This window comes from Durio zibethinus, chromosome 11 (genome assembly GCF_047325235.1).
Source record: "Durio zibethinus cultivar Kanyao isolate XHJ-2024 chromosome 11, ASM4732523v1, whole genome shotgun sequence".
NCBI lineage: Eukaryota > Viridiplantae > Streptophyta > Magnoliopsida > Malvales > Malvaceae > Durio > Durio zibethinus.
In genome coordinates this window covers 2,460,127-2,481,552 of record NC_143172.1, presented here as the reverse complement: position 1 = coordinate 2,481,552, position 21,426 = coordinate 2,460,127, and the positions used below count along the sequence as shown (strand labels likewise).

At 32.5% G+C, this 21,426-nt stretch overlaps 1 protein-coding gene across 7 annotated transcripts; it reads left to right on the top strand.

The window, feature by feature from the left end:
• Nucleotides 1–2,709: 2,709 nt before the first annotated feature.
• On the top strand, nucleotides 2,710–6,397 carry LOC111291184 (uncharacterized). Of its 7 annotated transcripts, none has more exons than XR_016346176.1 (4): nucleotides 2,711–2,866; nucleotides 3,175–3,874; nucleotides 5,277–5,428; nucleotides 6,129–6,397. XR_016346176.1 is itself a non-coding variant. In XM_089767661.1 (4 exons), the coding sequence occupies exons 2-3, from the start codon at nucleotides 3,198–3,200 to the stop codon at nucleotides 5,305–5,307; spliced, it is 708 nt and encodes a 235-aa protein (XP_089623787.1). In that variant the 5' UTR covers nucleotides 2,711–2,866; nucleotides 3,175–3,197; the 3' UTR covers nucleotides 5,308–5,354; nucleotides 6,129–6,397. The 7 variants fall into 7 exon arrangements, 6 of the variants coding, with proteins under 6 accessions (XP_022738541.1, XP_089623787.1, XP_022738543.1 ...); XM_089767661.1 differs by having other exon boundaries at nucleotides 5,277–5,354; XM_022882806.2 differs by lacking the exons at nucleotides 5,277–5,428; nucleotides 6,129–6,397 and adding an exon at nucleotides 5,062–5,225 and having other exon boundaries at nucleotides 2,710–2,866.
• The last annotated feature ends 15,029 nt before the right edge of the window (nucleotides 6,398–21,426 follow it).

The following is a 21,426-nucleotide window of genomic DNA, read 5'->3' as shown; positions in this document are numbered from 1 at the left end:
TGGCTTTACACGATTAAAAAGTAGTTATCAAATTAAGATTTTTTTTATTTTTTAAGTGTAATTAAAAAAATAGTACAGGGGCAAACCCTTCTTTAAAAAAATCTAAAATTCTAAATAAACAAATAAAGTAATAAACCGATTTAGCCACCATTACTGTTTTGTTACTGTGATGATCCTTTGTTGAAACCATTCGGTAGAATTTCAATCATTTGGGATGCCATTTGCTGCAATGATCACTTCGTATGTCTTCTTATAGCGTCATTGACATCCTTTGCTGCTCCTGTTCTATAATCAACTTTACGGCATGTCGTTGCTAGCTGCAGGCATAGGATGAACTGCTTAAATGCAGATGTGGAAGACCGTGCATATATAATCAGTAGAAATACACAGCGAGAGAAACATGCTCAGTTCAGTGACTTTACTTTTTAAGTGGGGGGTTTGGATTTAATCGAATGGGATTTATTGTATCATTAATTAAATTTAAATGTTAATTTTAATAAAATTCATTTAATTTAAAATTTTTTATAAAATTTTTTGATTATAATAATAATTTTTAATTTATCATCTATCCAAGTGAATTTTAAAATAGTATTAAAAGCAAATAGCTTCATGTTTGGTTCTTATGAGATCCAAATGTTCTCCCCATAGTAAATGTCAGTGTTTGGTCTATTGGATTGGATGGGAAATCTAATGAGCTCTTAAACGTGACAGCAACATACAAAAGATACTTTGCGGGTACTTTGATATCTTTGTTCCCTTGGTATTAGTAATCACTAGTGTGGAAGTCCGGCTTTTTTCGGTTTATTATAATAATTTTTAGTATTTATGATTGATATCATCAATTATAGCAGAAATTGTTTCCATAGATGTCAATTTTTTAATTTAAAAAACAAAATCTTGTAATTCAAAATTTAGTAGTATTCAATAATTAAATTGTTGTAGGATCATAAAATTAAAAACTCTAGGGTGCGAATGACACATAAAAATAGTTACGTCTCAATTGCAGAGGTTTCACCACAAAGCCAAAAGCAACAAATGAAAACATCAACAATGCCTCTCCCCAGAATGCTTAGCGCCAGTGGAAATGGCCCCCAACCTATATGATAAGTAAATAGAATTTTTAGTTAATCATCAAACATCGAGCACACGTCTACACAGTACAGAAGAACCCCACCAACTGCAATTTAGCAACGCATTATAATTTTCGAACATGAGTATTTGTGGTTTTCTCTGTTCTGTTTTAACCTTTCAATAGCCTTAACAAATTAAAAATTAGATGATGAAAAGAAAAGGCAAAACATCATTGATATCCAAAGTAAAAGCAATATGTAAAAATAAAAATCTATTATTTTTGTGCAATCGAGATTCAATATGCCAAAAGTTCTTACTTGAATAGAAGTAACAACTTGCAGCAAACTCAAAAAACAGAGGAAACACTCGGAATGATCAAGTTCTGGATGAATGCAGGCATGAAATGCCTAAAATGGAATTTGATTGAAGGAATTCTTGCATGGAGAAAAAACAAAGTTTTATTTGCTTGACAAAAAAGTTCAGGTTTATTTGTAAAAATGTGCTAGTTCCCAAATCTCACACGAGCATAAAAGCATCTAATCAGTTTTATAAAGGATTGCTATAGTAGCATTTATAATGGAAGCCTGATGCCATTACCAGGACTGAAGAGACTAACAAATTTGGCCTTTGTCAACACTTTTCGTTTTAGTTGTAATGTGGTGAATCTTTGAAGTCGCTACTCCTAAAAGTAAAACGAATGTCGTGTTAAAGACCAATTGGAAAGCGACTATGCATCTAAACCCTCTAAAAAATAACTTGCATATTGGAAAGGCATTACCAGTGAATAAACAATTCTAACTTTCTACCAATGCTAAAACATTTCTCCCATGTCTTTGCTTTCTCTCTCAGAATATAGAGAATACTCTATAGCAGCAACAACCCCTTTCATCTTCTTCATCTTTGAGATCACAGGGATGAGATTAAGAGAAGACCCCAAAAGGCCAAAAGAAGGAAATATGGAGAAAGAGAAAGAGACAAAAGGGAGAAAGAAGAGACATAGATAAGAAATAATAGAAAGAAAGAGATCCACTTGTCCAACACTTGTAGAAAGAATAAGTGTAGCAGAGCCAATCGAATACATTTGTCCAACGCCCAAAAACATAAACACTCCCATCAAGAGAAACACCTTAAGCAAAAAGAAAAAGAAAAAAAAGGCAGATGTCATTACCAGGATCCTCAGGGATCCTTTATATAAGGTACATAGATGCCTTTTTCAAGTTCACTGTTGCTAAGGCCTCCTATGAAATTTGCCTTGGGATATTGACTTTTGTTACAGAGAGGAGCAATTTATTTTGTACAAAAAAAGTTGTTATAATATGAAAGACTTCCAATATTTATGGTATCGAAGAATATTGTTTGTTCGAAATGGCATTGCCTTTAAATTCAGGATAGCATGGCTACAAAACTACACATAATCTTTTTTATTCAAAGCATAATCCATCCCCATAAAACACGATTTCCTATTTCTTATCAATTTTTTGTTGGACCACGAAAGCCCAATGTATTAAACTACCCAACCCTGGCATTAGGCAGCCCAGGCCTTCTTTAGAAAAGCATTTCACATTTTCCCTTTGAAACGACGATAGCGCCATCGTTTTAAAGCTTCCAGTGATGCGGCGAGTCTTTAATAATAAATTAATTAACAACGTCCTTCTTTGGCGATTTCACCCTCCAAAATCCTGGTTTTCTTGTGTTTTTACTTTTCACTTTCGTTGTTGTAAATTGGGTTCCTCTGTTTCGGTCTACTCGCAAAGCAAGGTGACCTTGTTTTAATTAGCGTTAAATTGCAGAAAAGGTAAGGAAGCTATCTTATTCTTGGAATTTGTCGATCAATTGTTTTCTTCTTTGTTCGATTTTTGAATCTTCGTAGCATTATTAGGCCAAGACAATGAATTAGGTATAATTGTAAGCCCCAATAAAATAATTAAAACCCTGATTCAATCTGATTTTTCTTGGTATTGAAATTCAATTTGCTTCATAACCCAATTGCATTTTAGTCTGAAATTCCTGTTCCTTATCAAATTTTCAGTTTCCAAATTAGGTTTTATAGTTACCCCAAATTTCAATTTTGAAATTCTAAACTATACGCATAATCATTTTCAGGTGAAATCTTGAATTGAGTAGCTATGGGAGGCCATGGAGGGTTAAATATTTTACCCCAGAAACGTTGGAATGTTTATAACTATGAGAACAGAGAGAAAGTCCGGAAAGATGAAGAAGCTGCTGCTAAAGAAGAGCAGCTTAAGCGTGAACAGGCAAGAAAAAGGGATGCTGAGTTCCGTCTTGAGCGGCTTCGGACTGCTCGTGGCTTGGCTCCATTAAATAAAGCTGGAGATTCTGAGCCTGCTGCTGAGCCTGTGGAGGTTGTTGAATCGGAACCCAAATCTGGTCACATTAATCTCTTTGAAGGGATTAAGATCTTTGACCCCATTAAAGGTTTGGAGAAGGAAGTGGCTGCTGAGAAAGATGGGTTCAAGAGGAGGAAATTGAAGAAAGAGGAGGTGGCACCCAAGATTGTGACGCCAGAAGATGAGAAGTATAGGTTGGGTTATGGGATTGCTGGAAAGGGAGTTAAGTTGCCGTGGTACCTGGAGAAGCGGAATGTTGATGTTGAGGAGGAGAGTAGAAATGATGCATCAGAAAGAGTGCAGAAGGAGGAAAGGAAAACTGGGAAGAAGACATTAGAAGAATTGAGGGAAGAACGTTTGAAGAGGGAGAGGCGGGAAAAGGAGAGGGAACGAACATTGTTAATAGAGAAGAGCAAAACAAATAGGACTTTGATGGATAGAAGGTTTTCTAGGAGGTGAGCTTGCAGAAGCTAAAGCTTAGTAATGTAATGTTTGCAAATATTTCAATTATAGACTTGTTTGAATTTGTGGGGCTAACAGTCGTTTTGATATTTGTTACATCTGCATTCCGAATTTATTTAATATTTAGGTTAACTAAATATTTTGCAATATCTACTTTTGATGTTTATAAGTGAAAATTTATCATTTTCTTCATCAAATTTGTATTACTAAGTTGGATGTTGAAAAAATGCAGCTTGATTTTGTAGTTGCCAAATATTGGCAATTTCCATCCTTATTAGTTCTGACCCAAATGGTTTGGTGTTTCTATGTTCTTTTATCACTGCATGCTTCATGCTTCAAAACCCTGTAGGAGCATGTTTATGTTTTTTAGCATCATTGGTAGAATTGTACTTCAATTGTAGTTTAGTACTTGATTCCGTCCATATCTAGGCAGATGGATGAGATCATGGTTTTGTTTTCCTAGGCTTATACCATGCTCTTTTAACTTTCATCTTTTCTTCCCTACCCATTATTTGATTTTTATCCCCCTTACAAAATTTGACATTTTTATAATGTATTATATTGCATTCCTATGTAACAGTTTTCCTTTTAACATTTTTAAAGTCCTTGTCTAACGAAACTAGATGGTAAAGTGAGAGACATCCAACGAACACAATTTGTTTTTTCAGTGATATAAACATAACTAACTGTATTTGCATTGCATTCAGTTGTGAATTGTTAATACTCAGAGACACGATTTTACCTAAAAAAAAAAAAATTTTGAAACTCGTTTTGAATAATCAATTATTGATCCAATTTCTAGACATCCTAGTTCAAAGCTATTCGTATTGAGAATTTGTTTGTGGATATTGGTATCAAACTTTAGATTCTATAAATTCAGGAGTTAGGTATGAACTTTGTGCATGTGATGCATCCATCAAGATGCTTGAAAGATGAACTCCTGATTGAATGATAACATGTATCTGTTCTGACTTTGTATAGAGTAGCTTGCAAGCATGTGCAAGCTATAACATGTATGAAGTTTATTTGCCAAAATTATAACCAAAAATTAGTTGAACAAGCCCTCTCAATACTGACCAGTTCTAATAACAAACATTCAAGTCTAAATGTCTTTATTTATTCATCCGTTTATACTTAAAATGGGATAAGCTATGGTCCCATCCCATCTCCCCTGTTCCAGGTACAAAGCTAAAGACAAAGTCGTCAAACAATATGCTCCTGCCAAGGACTTCAAAAGTATAATTTTAGGGTAGTTAAACTATCATTAAGAAGAGTGCCTGGAATATTATCTGAAATCGTAATGCTGACGGAACGAAGTTGAACTCATTTTCTTAGTAGCAGCTTAACATTTTTTCAAATAGAATAAATATCTAAGTTTCTTCCGAAACTCGGTAGAGGAGAAAATTCATTTGGAGGGAACTGGTAAAGAGGAAGCACCTCATCATCATCATCAGTTTAAAGAAGCAGAGCAAGGTATTGATTTTAATGGAATGGTTGCATCAAATAAGAACACTCTTTTACATTTCGAGGATCTGGCACTCCCTTCGGTAGGTTTTCCTGGACCCTTTCTTTATATCTAGTTTGCAGCCATGGAATTTTTGGTTGCTTCATCAGTCTCCATATTTTTAGTTTCTTGGTTCTGCATCATTGTTATCTTGCTTTAGCTTATATCTCCTCTTTGGAACGATATTTTTGGTGATATAGAACATTTGGTTTTCTTGATTGATTAATGTAAGGCTGATTTATGCAACCTCTCCTTATGATGCTTCATCCATGATTGTGATGTTTTTATAATGATTTTTTTGTATCAAAGACCTTCCTTTTAACAGCTTTGAGAAGAACATGAAAAAGGCTAATTAATTTTATATGGAATTGTCCTAAATTGAAAAACGTGTACATACAAATGAAGTTTACAGAAGGAAGATAGAAGATATATGCAATTATCATGTAATACACAAATAACTCTTTTGATCCCCAACTATATTGCAACAGTGTCAATTGAACATGAAACTATTGCTGTCTAGTGTTAATTTCAATTATTCAGAAATCACATTGCTTAATCTTCAGTTTCAGGTCATAGTGATGACTGCAAACATGGGATGCTTTCAATGTCGAAAGAAAGTCTATCAAGTCATTTCTAAAATGACCAGAAGGAATTAACCAGTCATATGATTCGTGTATATATATATATATGTGTGTGTGTGTGTTTTGATGGAGTAAAGGAAATTAATTTTTCTAAACTTGCAGGGCTAGCTAAGAGAGTACATAGTGGATGTAAGCAGTGAACAAGTGATTGTAAAGGCAGAATTTGGGTTTCGTCCGAATGTGGAAAAGAGAAAGGATTGGCATCCACTGCAAGTTTTCAAGTGTTTGCGCCTGATTTGTTTTAGTAAACAAATAGAAGCTGACTAAGTATGCCTGGCAGGACAAATTTCTTTTTGTTTGGGGACTAAACATTAATGTTGTATGATCAACATTCGAGCAGGAATTATTATACATGCTGTGTGTAAACCTTACCATCTTACTCCATTTTTTTAACATCGAGCAAGACTACCGTTAAGGTTCTGTTAAAAAATGTTTTAAACTAGACAGCCATGTGCTTCCCACATAACTACCCCTTTGTTTGAGAAAAAAAATGAGAAAGGTACTTGATTTTTTCTGACAGAAAAAATATGAAAATAAAAGAGAAAAAAAATGTAAGAAAAAAAGTCTATCGATCAAATCTTGATATTCAATATTCGACATCTTTGATCAGAACTAGTTTAGGTTTTCTTTTCTTCTTTCCCTGACCATTAATTTAACTTTGTATCAGAATATAAAACCCTTCAACACTGGTTAAAGACCAAGCCAATTAAAGCGGTCAATCGGCCTTTGTTAAGCTTTTTCAAGTCTCTGGATAGATATCACTACGCTGGAATACTAAGTTTTACAAAGAAAATCAAAACAGAAAGACAACAAAAGGGGTAGGCAAGTAAAGTATATATCAGCTCTGGTTTCATGCAAATGCAAATTCTCCCTCCAATGCTATAATACAAACTAGAAATGAGAGTTAATTACCAAGTCCAAACTACAAAGCACAGTGGAAAGCCGCGGGAAAAATTAATGAAATTGACCAAATGATCATATATTCCTTCCAAAAAACAACACTTTCATTCAAATATCCAACAGATGTATATAACAGATCAGTGTATGAAGGCTAGGGGTCTGAAATTCATATATTTCTACTAATTGTCATTCATGCTTAATATGTAAAGTTTACAGTACTAAAAGAGTTGTCTGTTCTAGTTCCTATACTTGAGTGGATAAAGGAAGAACAGGAAACACCAGGTATCCAGATGGCCAGTTCACTCCGTTAATATTGTTGAAATTGAGTCATATATATATATCTTTGAAGCAGTCTGTCTGTTGTGAGTATTACTGTTCTAAACGCCAAAACTACCATACCTGAAATCATAATTAAAAAGAATGTTACTAGCATTAAAACTACTAACCATTAATTAGGATTCAAATGTCCCTGCATGTGGTACCAGTAATTCATTTTCCAACAATTAAGGCATCTCCAAAACAAAGTGCTTAAATAGTATGAAATAAATATTGAAATATTGCTAATATTATAAGTTCGATATTCGAGCAAAACCATTTAAGAGTCGTCTAGTACTCACCAATCGTGGTATTCCCATTGGTGAGTAAATTGGACTTGGACATCACGAGAAGCTTAAGGAAAACTATTGACCTTTTCTTTAATCGAATATTCCTGTAAATCCTCTACAACATCTGGGGCTTCGTAAGAGATACAAATAACATTTTGCAACACATTGTCAGTCAAGTCACTAGGATAATTCCGCCAGAGCAGTTCCAGTTTTTGAAGATTAACAGCCTTTTCCAACAACAACCTCACCAGCATCATTTCACCTTCAAATCCTGAAAAGCATATTACCATAATTGATTTAAGCTTTTTCAGACTTCTTCCATGATACAGCTGATGTTGTGCACCCTCCACCTCAACAAATTCAGGTTTCACACAACATCCCCGTATGATAGAGCAGAATGCAGGCCAACATTGCTCCCAAAACTGTAAATTCATTTGACAGGTAATAGAAGAAAAACAGTATTTCAATAATTAAACAACCAAGAAAGCTAACTATGTTAATTCATTAATAAGTTCAGAACTTACATCTATTGCACAATCCTCAAGAGAAGGGCAATCCCCTATGAAGGAAACAAGGTTGTAAACAACATTTGAAGACCCCGGAGAACCGTACCAAAACAGATGCTCAAGATTTTCGAATTCTAAGGATATTGGGTTGCCCTTCATGTAGCACTCTTTCGCCACGAACTCATACCAAGCTGTATCAATGTCAATATTTATCAGAAATAAATATCCAAGAAATAAAAAATGTTAAAGAAGATGAAACATGGAAATTAAATTCAGGATCAGGAAAAAGAAGCCGGTTATATATGGAAAGACAAAAAAAGGTACTTCAAGAAACTGAGAATTCACACCCAAAGTCTTCACTTGAGTTGACTTGATTGATCAGTTCTCTAATGTGGTCAATATTTGCCTCATTAATTTGGTCTTCGATACCTAGCAGGGTTGTTTTCCCTATTCCCTGACAATTCTTCAAACTAATGTTGGTTAAGTCACCCTAGTAAATCAAGGTTAAAAGACCTCGAGCATGAATGTCCAATAACCTAAACTCCCCATCATTATAGTTATCTTTATACCACTTGAGAACAAGATGTTGCAGCTTAGATTTGGACCCCTGATGTTGACATTAGCAAGCTCCACACACCTATCAAGGACCAAAACCTCAAGAACCAAGCATTCAAGAAGAAACAACTCCACAGTCCTGTCATCAAGTTTACATTTTGCAAGAACAAGTGTGTGAAGGGAAGCAAACCCAGAACCAGAAAAAGTCACCCCGGGCGGTGGTGTATGGTCAATATAGCTTAAAACAAAAACCTCCAGCTTTTGAGTTTGACCATTAATGGTAAAAAGAGATTCTGGCAACTTAAACAATCTCGTCCAATAAGGAAAAGCTGACATGAGACCTACCCTCAGTATGGACGTTTCTGGAGAGTGCTAAATTGACCCATTCTCTTATGTGGGGGTGAGAAAAGTAGCCAACGTGGCCAACAACAGTAAATGATTTGATAGCAGGAGATTCAATGAGGTCCAAGGAGCGGCTAATGGGAGCGTAGTCAACACTCTCCGAAAAAGAGAAAGGTAAAGTGTGGAATTCAACAACGTGCGTGTATTTCCAGAGATGGCGCCACCTCGTTGATAAGACGCTGGTTTGGATAGCCATTTGCATGGGCATTAAGGACAGAATGTGGTAAAGGACGTGATCAGGTAATTCACCGATTCGGTCTAGTTGAGGGGGAGGAGTTGATGGCGTTGCTTGTTGGAGGTGTCGATGGGAGAGTGAAAGCTGCCTCTTCTTCCTTTGCATCCATATCCGCCTTTTGTTCACAAAATGAAAGGGACCAAAAGTGTCATCTTCATGATCTTCTTCCATCGTGGAAAACAAAATGGATCGACTGGAAACCGGAAACTGGAAACCAATTAATGGAGCTTCGATAAAAAAAAAAAAACTGCAAATAGGATTAGGGTTTATAGTAAAAGAAGATCAAGAAAGTCCCAAAACCCTTTTTCTGTTTTTAACTGCTCAACAAACCTTGAAACCGTTTATTTCGTTTTCTGTTATCAGTTTCAGTTACATGGAGGCGCGTGTTGATGCGTTGTCCAATTTTCATTGGTAGAGTACGTAGGTGACAGTCGCTGTGCAGGTACGGGATCAGGAGTTTTCTTCTAAACTAGTATTTTCTTCCTTCAATATTCCCCGTCATAGCCAGAGGAATGGTTAGATGTCGGTGCCGCCATAAAACTTACGTCATCTTACCATTCCTCATATGGGTCCGGGCAACTCCAGCAACCAGTTCCCTCAGAGATAAAATGAAATAGAAGGTCCATGAAGTCCTGCTTACTATTTTCTTAGGCACCGTGGACATCATTATCCCAGAGCACTATGTCACTATCAGAGTTTCCACCTTCACCATCTTCTGCTCGTTGCCGAGAAACATTTCCAAAATTACCATACAAATGCTTGGATAGAATGCATGAAGAATATTTGTTGCGGTAATTAAATAATCATCCCCAATATGAACACCAGCCACAGTTTTCAGGTTGGCGTTGTTAGTAAATTTAAGACAAACAAAAATAGTAAGAAATAAGAAAATATGGTTTTGAGGTATGAATAACACTATCATAAAGTCAATTATGTCTTTAGAATATAACAAAGCCTTAAAACTCTCTAAATCATAAATAGTAAAATTGGTCAGGTAAAAATATTTATATATAATAAATGAACAGTCATCAATTAAGTCAATTCAAAAAGTCATGACATTTTATATAATCATATTTTATTATTTAAATAAACTTTATTTAAACAGTTATGTTTTTTACTATTCAAAAATATTTATTCAAAATTAATAATATTCTGAAATAAATAATAATAATAATAATAATAATAACAAATTTTAAAAAATTAAATCTATTTGTCAAACAAACCCAAGTATCCAAGTGCTCATCTTTGACATTTTAAAATTGTCTGACCCATTAGGAAAACTCCTAGCAAGCTTAAATGACTTGGTCAGGTAAAAAGATTTATTTATAATAAATGAACAATCATCAATCAAGCCAATTCAAAAAGTCATGACATTTTATATAGTCATATTTAATTGTTTAAATAAACTTTATTTAAACAATTATGTTTTTCACTATTCAAAAATATTTATTCAAAATCAATAATATTTTGAAATAAATAATAATAATAATAATACTAATAAATTTAAAAAAATTAAATCTATTTGCCAAACAAATCCAAGTGTCCAAGTGCCCATCTTTGACATTTTAAAATTGTCTGACCCATTAGGAAAACTCCTAGCAAGCTTAAATGACTTGGCCCACTCCAACACTTAACTCAATTATTTAAATAACATAAGTAATTTCTTTTAAACCATATATAAGTGATCTTTCTACTCAATGTGGGATACACCACATTCTAAACTACTAATAATCTCCGACTAGTTTAGGATATTGATGTTTAATCTTTAACTTTTTACACAAATAAATATTATGAATACAAGAAGTTATCTTTCGATTTAAACCTTCAATTAGCATATATACCTTCGAATTATAATAAAGTTGACAATGTCCGTAGATTAAACCCCAACTCCTAATGTTAAAATTAAAGATATAGCACATATAATACTTATTTAATAAAAAAATCAGAGGTTTATAATCACTTTAACACTATTATAGCCATGTTTTTATCCTTATTCATAAACATTTATAAAAAAGTTTTCAATTTTCTTGTTGAAGCGACACCACTTTTATGTTTATATAGGTGGAGTTTCTTATTTATGTCTCCATTAACATTTAATTATAAACTCCATTAAGAGTTCAATCTCATCCTTCATTAACGCAATGGCTTACAATAGTATTCTAAATATTTAGAATGGGTTGACTAGTGTTTACAGACATATAACAATAACTTGTTATTTCGGATTAAACTTTGTAATTATAGGTTATTAATTCAAAGTTAGGTTCTCATTATTAGTGTCGAAAAGGAATTTTAAATCCATTCCACTTCTGGTGCTTCTTACCAAATTTATAGGTAGTACCTTAGTAAGAGGATCTGCTAAGTTGTTGGTAAATTAAACATATATGATGGTAATTATCTCATTTTTTATCAATTCTTTAATATAATCATGTCTTAGACTAATATGTCTAGATTTTTTATTATAAATTTCATTATGAGCTCCAGACATAATAGTTTCACTATCACATTTCAAAAAAATGATTGTCATTGATTGTGGCCACAACTTTATATCCATTAATAAATTTTTTAGCTATTCAGTTTCTTTGTCTGCTGCAGCTAAAGCTATAAATTTAAATTCCATAGTTGAATATGAAATGCAAATTTATTTTTTGGATGCCCTACTAATTGTACCACCTTCAAAAGTAAACATCCATCATGAAATGAATTTATTGTCATTTATACTAGTGATCCAACTTGCATCTAAATACCCTTCAAAAATAGCTAGATCTTCAAAATAAAATAAGTCAAAATCTTTAGTTCTTTTAAGATAACCTAGAACTCTTCCTATGACTTTCTAATGACTTATACTAAGCTTACTTGTATATCTTGATAACTTGTAAATAGTAAAAGCTATATCTGACCTAGTACAATGCATAGCATACGTAATACTTCCAATAGTTTTAGTATATTCAAGTTGTGCAATTATATAACATTGATTTTTTGTTAACTTTATACTTGTATCATATGAAGTATTGGTTTTTTTTATATTGAGATATTTAAACTTATTAAGTAGTTTCTCAATATAATAACTTTGATTAAAAACGAAACCCTTATTATATCTCTTAATTTTAATTCCCAGAATGGTATCAACTTTATTTAGATATTTCATTTTGAAATTAAAAATCAGATACCTTTTGGTTTCATTTATGCCAATCATATTAGTACTAAAAATTAGCATATCATCCATATAGAGACATATTATAACTTTATATTTTTTAGTAAATTTTGAGTAAATGCACTTATTTGCTCCATTATGTTTAAAACCATTGGCTACTATGATTGAATCAAACTTGTCATACCATTGTTTAGGAGCTTGCTTTAGCCCATAAAGTAACTTAATTAATTTACAAACTTTATTCTCATTACCTGGAAGAATAAAACCTTTTGGTTGTTCCATGTATACTTTTTTCTTTAAGTCACTATTTAAAAAGGTTGTCTTAACATCTATTTAATACACATGTAGTTTATAAATGGAAGCCAAAACTATAAGAACTCTAATGGATGTTATTCTAGCTATTGGAGCATATGTATCAAAATAGTCTATGCCTTTTTTTGTTTAAAACTTTTTATAACTAATCTTGCTTTAAAAGTTTGTATAGAACCATCTGTATTATATTTCTTTCTAAACACCTATTTACATCTTATAGGTTTAGAACTTGAAGGTAAATCTATCAAGACCTATGTATTATTGAACATGATTGAGTCCATTTCATCATTAATAGCTTCTTTCCAAAAAGTAACATCTCTTGAAGTTATAACTTTATTAAATGTTTTAGTGTCTTCATCTACATTTAGTAGAATTGGTTTTATTTTCTTCTACTATGAATACTATAGAATTTGAAGAAACAAAATTAGAAGGCAAAAGATTCTCTTTTCTAGTTCTTTTGCTCATTCTAATTTTAACATAATCATTACTTTTTTTTTCAGTCGTAAAAATCATTTCAATTTGTTCCTCCATATCAATTTCAGTATCATATATAAACTTATTTTTAAAAAAATTTTACATGAATAGATTCGACAATAATATTAGTATTTAAATTAAGAAGTCTATATGCTTTTGAATTCTGTGCATAACCAACAAAAATACATTTAATACCTCTAGGTCCTAATTTTGATTTATGAGGATAAGGTATTTATAAAAGGCAATGCACTCCTACATTTTAAAATAATTCAAATTTAATTTTTTGTCATGATTCCAAAGTTCATATGGTGTCTTTAAGAATTTTTTTGAAAGAATTCTATTATGTATGTGGCATGCTGTTAAAAGTGCTTCTCCCTAAAGATTTAAAGGTAGTTTAGCATTTAACAACATACTATTTATTATATCAACCAAGGTTTTATTTTTTCTTTCAGCTAAAACATTTTGTTGGGGTGCATAAGAGGTTATCTTTTGATGAATAATTTTATTATCTTCACAAAAAAAGAAAAAATGAATCTGAAAAATATTTGCCACCCCTATTAGTTCAAATAATTTTAATTTTTTTCTCTTTTTGATTTTCAACAACCAATTTATATTATTTGAATTTATCAAAAGCTTCATCTTTTGTTTTAATTAGATACACAAAAGTATAACGAGAACTATCATCTATAAATATTATAAAATACCTTTTTTCTTCCCTCGTTAATAAACCATTTAACTTACAAATATCAGAACGTATGAGTTCTGATAATTCTGTATTTCTTTCAGCCTTAAAAAAAAGTTTCTTAGTCATTTTTGCTTTGACACAGATTTCATATTTAATGTCATGATTTTTTTGGTATGTTATATAGCCATGCTTAGTCATATGATTTATATATTGATAATTTAAATGTTCTAATCTAGCGTGCCATAAAGAAAAAGAATGCTCAACAATATAAGCATAAATATTATTTATTTCATCAATGCTTAGTTTAAACATACCATCATTGGAATATCTTTTTTCAATGAATACATCATTTTTTGAGACTATAACTTTATTAGACTCTATTACAATGTTAAAGTCTTTCTTACATAATAGATTTACAGATACAAGATTCTTTCTAATCTCAGGAACATGAAAAACATTAAGTGAAGTTGTTTTTTATTTTGAGGTGATTTTCAATTCAACCGTTCCTTTTTCAGTCACTTTGGTAGGAGCATGATTTCTCATAAGGATGTTTTCTGGTCTCTTGCATTCTTCATAAGCCTTGAACTGCTCTTTGTTGTTGCAAACATGAATTGTTGTACCAAAATCTAGTCACCAATCAGATGACTTATTTTTAGTAGCCCTATGAACTTCGGTGATCATTTCAATTTGCATGTCAGTCACCATTGGAACAAGTTCATTAATTTCTTGCTAACCAGATTTGCCTTGCTTTAAAAACTAGAACCAATCTTAATTTTAGCATTTTTAAATTTGTAATCTTTAATCAAATGTCCTTTCTTTCCATAATGAAAACATATTTTATTCTTGTTAAATTTAGATTTCTTAAATCCATTCTTCTTGACTTTAAAATTGTTTTGAAATTTACCAAAAGACTTATGAGTTTTTTCAGAATCTTGTCTACTCACATAATTCACATTGGAACCTCCAAGAAATAGTGCATCTCTTGCACGATTTTCTGCTTCAATCTGTATGTGAGTCTAAAATTCTTCAATAGTAAAAGTATTTATTGAATGCAAAACTTTCTTCCTATATCCATTCCAAGAAGGAGGAAGTTTTGACAAAATAGCTTCAACTTGAAGTGAATCAAGAACTTTAATTTCTAGCTCACTTAACTTAGAAACCAAAATTTACAACTTGTGCACTTGATCCATGATTGGTTTATCATCAGTTATTGAAAATTCAAAGCCAAAAACTTATTCATACTTTTCTTTTCATTCATGTATTTATGTTAAAGAGCAGTCCACATATCTTTTGGTGTTTTCATATTTATGTATAAGTCATATAGACGGTAAGATAATAAATTCAAAATATAACCTCGACAGATTAGTTCATCTTCTTCACATTTGCTTCTTGTTGCCTTAATAACATCAGAATCTTTATGAGTTGATTTTAGAATTGGTTCCAAATTTGGATCAAGTATATAAACATCTTCAATGCTGTCAATAGAAAAACCATTTTATCCTTTCACTTAGTGTAGTTTGATACATTAAAATGATCAAATCTGATTACATCTTAAGTTTGAAAATGAACCGTCATGCTTGATTCCAAATCTATAGCAGTAGTAGGGACAATAGTAGATGTAGTATCCATAATTGCCTTTAAATATGACTTTGAGGCGTGAATAATACTAACTTAAAGGTAATTATGCCTATAGGATACAATAAAGCCTTAAAACTTTCTAAATCAGAAGTAGTGAAATTTGTCAGGCAGAAAGATCTATTTATAATAAATGAATAGTGATCAATCAAGCCAATTTAAAAAGTCATAACATTTTGTATAGTCATGTTTTATTGTTTAAATAAATTTTATTTAAACAATCATGTTTTTCACTGTTCAAACATATTTATTTAGAATCAATAATATTTCGAAATAAATAATAATAATAATAATAATAATAATAATAATAATAATAAAAGATTAAAAAAATTAAATCTATTTACTAAACAAGCCAAATGTCTAACTGCCAAAATAGCCATCTTTGATTTTTTAAAATTGTCTAATCCACTAAAAAAATTCCTAGCAAACTCAAATGATTTGACCCACTTCAATACTTAATTCAATTACTTAAATAACATAAGTAATTTAATTTAAATCATATATAAGTGATCTTTCTACTCAATGTGAAATACACCACATTTTAAACTAACAACAGGCGTTCCTCATGTTAATAATCCATGTGCTGAATGTCTCCAAACCAGGATTTTGGGTTTTATTCCTAAGATCAAACTCATCATACTTCTACTTACGGTGAAACACACTGTCACGAAAGAGGATGGATTTTGCAGCACCAATTGAACATGAAACTATTGCTGTCTAGTGTTAATTGCTATTATTTAGAAATCATTGCTTAATGTTCAGTTTCAGGTCTTAGTGATGACTGCAAACATGGGATGCGCTCAATGTCGAAAGAAAGTCTCTCAAGTCATTTCTTAAATGACTGGTAGGAATTTGCCAGTCATACGATTCATATATATATATATATGTTTGGATGGAGTAACGGAAATTAATTTTTCTAAACTTGCAGGGCTAAGAGAGTACATCGTGGATGTAAGCAGTGAACAAGTGATAGTAAAGGCAGACTTTGGGTTTCATCGGAATGTGGAAAAGAGAACGGATTGGCATCCACTGCAAGTTTTCAATTGTTTGAGCCTGATTTGTTTCAGTAAACAAATAGAAGCCGATTGAGTATGCCTGGCGGGACAAAATTCTTTTTGTTTGGGGACTAAACATTAATGTTGTATGATCAACATTCGATCAGGTATTGCTATGCATGCTGTGTGTAAACCTTTGCATCTTACTCCATTTTTTTTTTTAATCTAATTGACTGAGCAAGTGAATACTACTTTTAAGGTTTTGTTAAAAAATATGTAAAACCCCAGTCACGTGCTTCTCACAAAATACACCTTTCTTTGAGAAAAAATTAGAACGGTGCTTGAAAAAGAAAATAAAAGAGAAAACAATGTAAAAAAAAAAAAAAGTCAAAACCTTGAAATTCGATTCGACCTCTTTGATCAGAACTAGTTTAGGCTTTCTTTCCTTCTCTCCCTTCCCATTAATTTAACTTTGTATCAGAATAGAAAACCCTTCACTGGTAAAAGACCAAACCAAATAAAGAGGTCAATTGGCCTTTGTTAAGCTTTTTCAAGTCTCTGGCTAGCCATCACTACGCTGGAACACAAAGTTCTACAAAGAAAATCAAAACAGAAAGACAATAAAAGGGGTAAACAAGTAAAATATAAATAAACTCTGATTTCATGCAAATGCAAATTCTCCTTCCAAAGCTATAAAAATAAATTAACAACTTGAATACAAACTAGAAATGAGAGTTAATGACCATCTCACAGTAGAAAGCCCAAGGAAAAATTGAAGAAATTGACCAAATGATCATATATTCCTTCCAAAAATCATCACTTTCATTCAAATCTCCAACAGATGCATATGGTAACAGATCAGTGCATGAAGGCTAGGGGTCTGAAATTCATACATTTCTGCTAATCGTCGCGCATGCTTAATATGTAAAGTTGAAAGTACTAAAACAGTTGTCTGGTCTAGTTCCTACACTTAGGTGGATAAAGGAAGAACAGGAAACACGAGGTATCCAGCTGGCCTGATCACTTCTTTAATATTGTTGAAATTGAATCATATATAGAGTTTTGAAACCGTCTGTCTCTTGTGAGTATTACTGTTCTAAACGCCAAAACTACCATACCTGAAATCATAATTGAAAAGAATGTTACTATCATTAAACTACTAACCATTAATTAGGATTCAATTGTCCCTGCATGTGGTTCCAGTAATTCGTTTGCCAACAATTAAGGCATCTCCAAAACAAAGTACTTAAACAGTATGCAATAAATATTGAAATATTGCTAATAAAATAAGCGAGCAAAGTTTAAGAGTCCTCTAGTACTCACCAGTCGCGGAATTCCCATATGCGAGTAAATTGGACTTGGGCATCACGAGAAGCTTTGGGAAAACTATTGACCTTTTCTTTAATCGAATCTTCCTGCAAATGCTCTACATAATCTGGGGCTTCGTCTGAGATACAAACAATATTTTGCAACACATTGTCAGACATGAAACTAGGATGATTCCGCCAGAGCAATTCCAGTTTTTGAAGATTCACAGCCTTTTCCAACAACAACCTCACCAGCATCATTTCACCATCAAATCCTGAAAAGCATATCACCATAATTGATTTGAGCTTTTTCAGACATCCTCGATGATACAGATGATGTGGTACACACTCCACCTCGACAAATTCAGGTTTCACATAATATCCCCGTAGGATAGAGCAGAATGCAGGCCAACATTGCTGCCGAAACTGTAAATTCATTTGACAGGTAATAGAAGAAAGCAGTATTTCAAGAATTAAACAACCAAGAAAGCTAACTATGTTAATTCATTAATAAGTCCAGAACTTACATCTATTGCACAATCCTCAAGAGAAGGGCAATTCCCTATGAAGGAAACAAGGTTGCAAACATCATTTGGAGACCACAATGAACCGTACCAAAACAGATGCTCAAGATTTTCGAATTCTAAGAATAGTGGGTTGCCGTTCATGTAGTACTCTTTCGCCACGAACTTATACCAAGCAATATCAATATCAATATTTATCAGAAACAAATATCCAACAAACAAAAAATGGTAAAGAAGATGAAACATGGAAATTAAATTCAGGATCCGGAAAAAGGGCCGGGTATATATGGAAAGACAAAAAAAGGGTACCTCAAGAAACTGAGTATTCAAACCCAAAGTCTTCACTTGAGTGACTTGATTGATCAATTCTCTAATGTGGTCAATGTTTGCCTCATTAATTAGTTCTTCCTTCCCTAGCAGGATTGTTTTCCCTAATTCCTGACAGTTCTTCAAACGAATTTTGGTTAAGTCACCCGAGTAAATCAAGGTTAACAGACCTGGAGCATCAACGTCTAATAACCTAAACTCCCCATCATTACAGTCATACCACTTGAAAGCAAGATGTTGCAGCTTAAGATTTCGACCCCTAATGTTGACATTAGCTAGCCCCACACACCTATCAAGGACCAAAACTTCAAGAACCAAGCATTCAAGAAGAAACAACTCCACGGTCCTGTCATCAAGATAACATTTTGCAAGAACAAGTGTGTGAAGGGAAGCAAACCCAGAACCAGAAAAAGTCACCCCAGGAGGTGGTGTGTAGTCAATATAGCTTAAAAAAAGAACCTCCAGCATTTGAGTTTGACCGTGCTTGGTAAAAAATGAATTTGGCAACTTAAAGAATCTCGTCGTAGGAAAAGCAGACATGAGACCTATCCTCAAAATATGGACGTTTTTGGAGAGTGCAAAATCGACCCATTTGCTTAAATGGGGCAGAGAAAAGAGGCCAACGTGGCCAACGACGGTAAATGATTCGATAGCTGGAGATTCAATGAGGTCCAAGGAGCGGCTAATGGGAGCGTAGTCAACAATCTCCCAAAAAGAGAAAATGAATCTATAAAATATTTGCCACTCCTATCAGTTCGAAGAATTTTGATTTTCTTCTCCTTTTGATTTTCTTTTCCTTTTGATTTTCAACAACCGATTTATATTATTTAAATTTATCAAAAGCTTTATCTTTTGTTCTCATTAGATACACAAAAGTATAACGAGAACTATCATCTATAAATGCTATAAAATACATTTTTCCTCCTCTTGTTAATAAACCATTTAACTCACAAATATCAGAATGTACGAGTTCTAATAATTCTGTCTTTCTTTCAGCCTTAGGAAAAGGTTTCTTAGTCATTTTTGCTTTGACACAGATTTCACATTTAATGTCATAATTTTTTTGATATGTTATATAGCCATGCTTAGTCATATGATTCATATATTAATAATTTAAATGTTCTAATCTAGCGTACCATAAAGAAGAAGAATGCTCAACAGTATAAGCAGAAATATTATTTATTTTATCAATGCTTAGTTTAAACATACCATTATTGGAATATCTTTTTCCAATGAATACACTAATTTTGAATACTATAACTTTATCAGACTCTCGTACAATCTTAAAGTCTTTCTTACATAATAGATTTGTATATACAAAGTTTTTTCTAATCTCAGGAACATGAAAAACTTTAAGTAAAGTTAATTTTTATCTTGAGGTGAATTTCAATTCAACCGTTCCTTTTTCAATCACTTTGGTAGGAACATGATTTTTCATAAGGATGCTTTCTGGTCTCTTGCATTCTTCATAAGTCTTGAACTGCTCTTTGTTGTTGTAAACATGAATTGTTGCACCAAAATCTAGTCACCAATCAGATGATTTATTTGTAGTAGCCATATGAACTTCGGTGATCATTCTAATTTGCATGTCAGTCATCATTGCAACAAGTTCATTAATTTCTTGCTCAACCAGATTTGCCTTGCTTTCAGAACTAGAACCAATCTTAATTTTAGCATTTTTAAATTTGTAATCTTTAATCAAATGTCTTTTCTTTCCACAATGAAAACACATTTTATTCTTGTTAAATTTGGATTTCTTAAATCCATTCTTCTTGACTTTAAAATTATTTTGAAATTTACCAAAGGACTTGTGAGTTTTTTCTGAATTTTATCCACTCACATAATTCACATTGGAACCTCCAAGAAAGAGTGTATCTCTTGCACGATTTTTTACTTCAATCTATATGTGAGTCTGAAATTTTTTAATAGTGAAAGTATTTATTGAATGCAGAACTTTCTTCCTATATCCATTCCAAGAATGAGGAAGTTTTGACAAAATAGCTCCAACTTGAAGTGAATCAGGAACTTTAATTTTTAGCTCACTTAACTTAGAAACCAAAATTTACAACTTGTGCATTTGGTCCATGATTGGTTTATCATTAGTTATTGAAAATTCAATACTTAACTCAATAAAATTGTCTTTGATTTTTTAAAATTGTCTAACCCACTAAAAAAACTCCTAATAAGCCCAAATGATTTGACCCACTCCAATACTTAACTCAATTACTTAAATAACATAAGTAATTTAATTTAAACCATATATAAGTGATCTTTCTACTCAATGTGGGATACACCATATTTTAAACTACCAACAGACGTTCCTCAAGTTAATAATCCATGTGCTGAATGTCTCTAAACCAGGATTTTGGGTTTTATTCCTAGGATAAAACTTATCATACTTCTACTTACGGTGAAACACACTGTCACGAAAGAGGATGGATTTTGCAGCACCAATTGAACATGAAACTATTGCTGTCTAGTGTTAATTGCTATTATTTAGAAATCACATTGCTTAATGTTCAGTTTCAGGTCTTAGTGATGACTGCAAACATGGGATGCGCTCAATGTCGAAAGAAAGTCTCTCAAGTCATTTCTTAAATGACTGGTAGGAATTTGTCAGTCATACGATTCATATATATATATATATATATACGTTTTGATGGAGTAAAGGAAATTAATTTTTCTAAACTTGCAGGGCTAAGAGAGTACATCGTGGACGTAAGCAGTGAACAAGTGATAGTAAAGACAGACTTTGGGTTTTATCGGAATGTGGAAAAGAGAACGGAT

Coding starts and splice junctions, on each gene's coding strand:
- LOC111291184 (XM_089767660.1), top strand. CDS start 3,198: ATGGGAGGCCATGGAGGGTTAAATATTTTACCCCAGAAACGTTGGAAT. Junction 3,875..5,061: donor GATAGAAGGTTTTCTAGGAG/GTGAGCTTGCAG, acceptor CCCCTGTTCCAG/GTACAAAGCTAAAGACAAAG.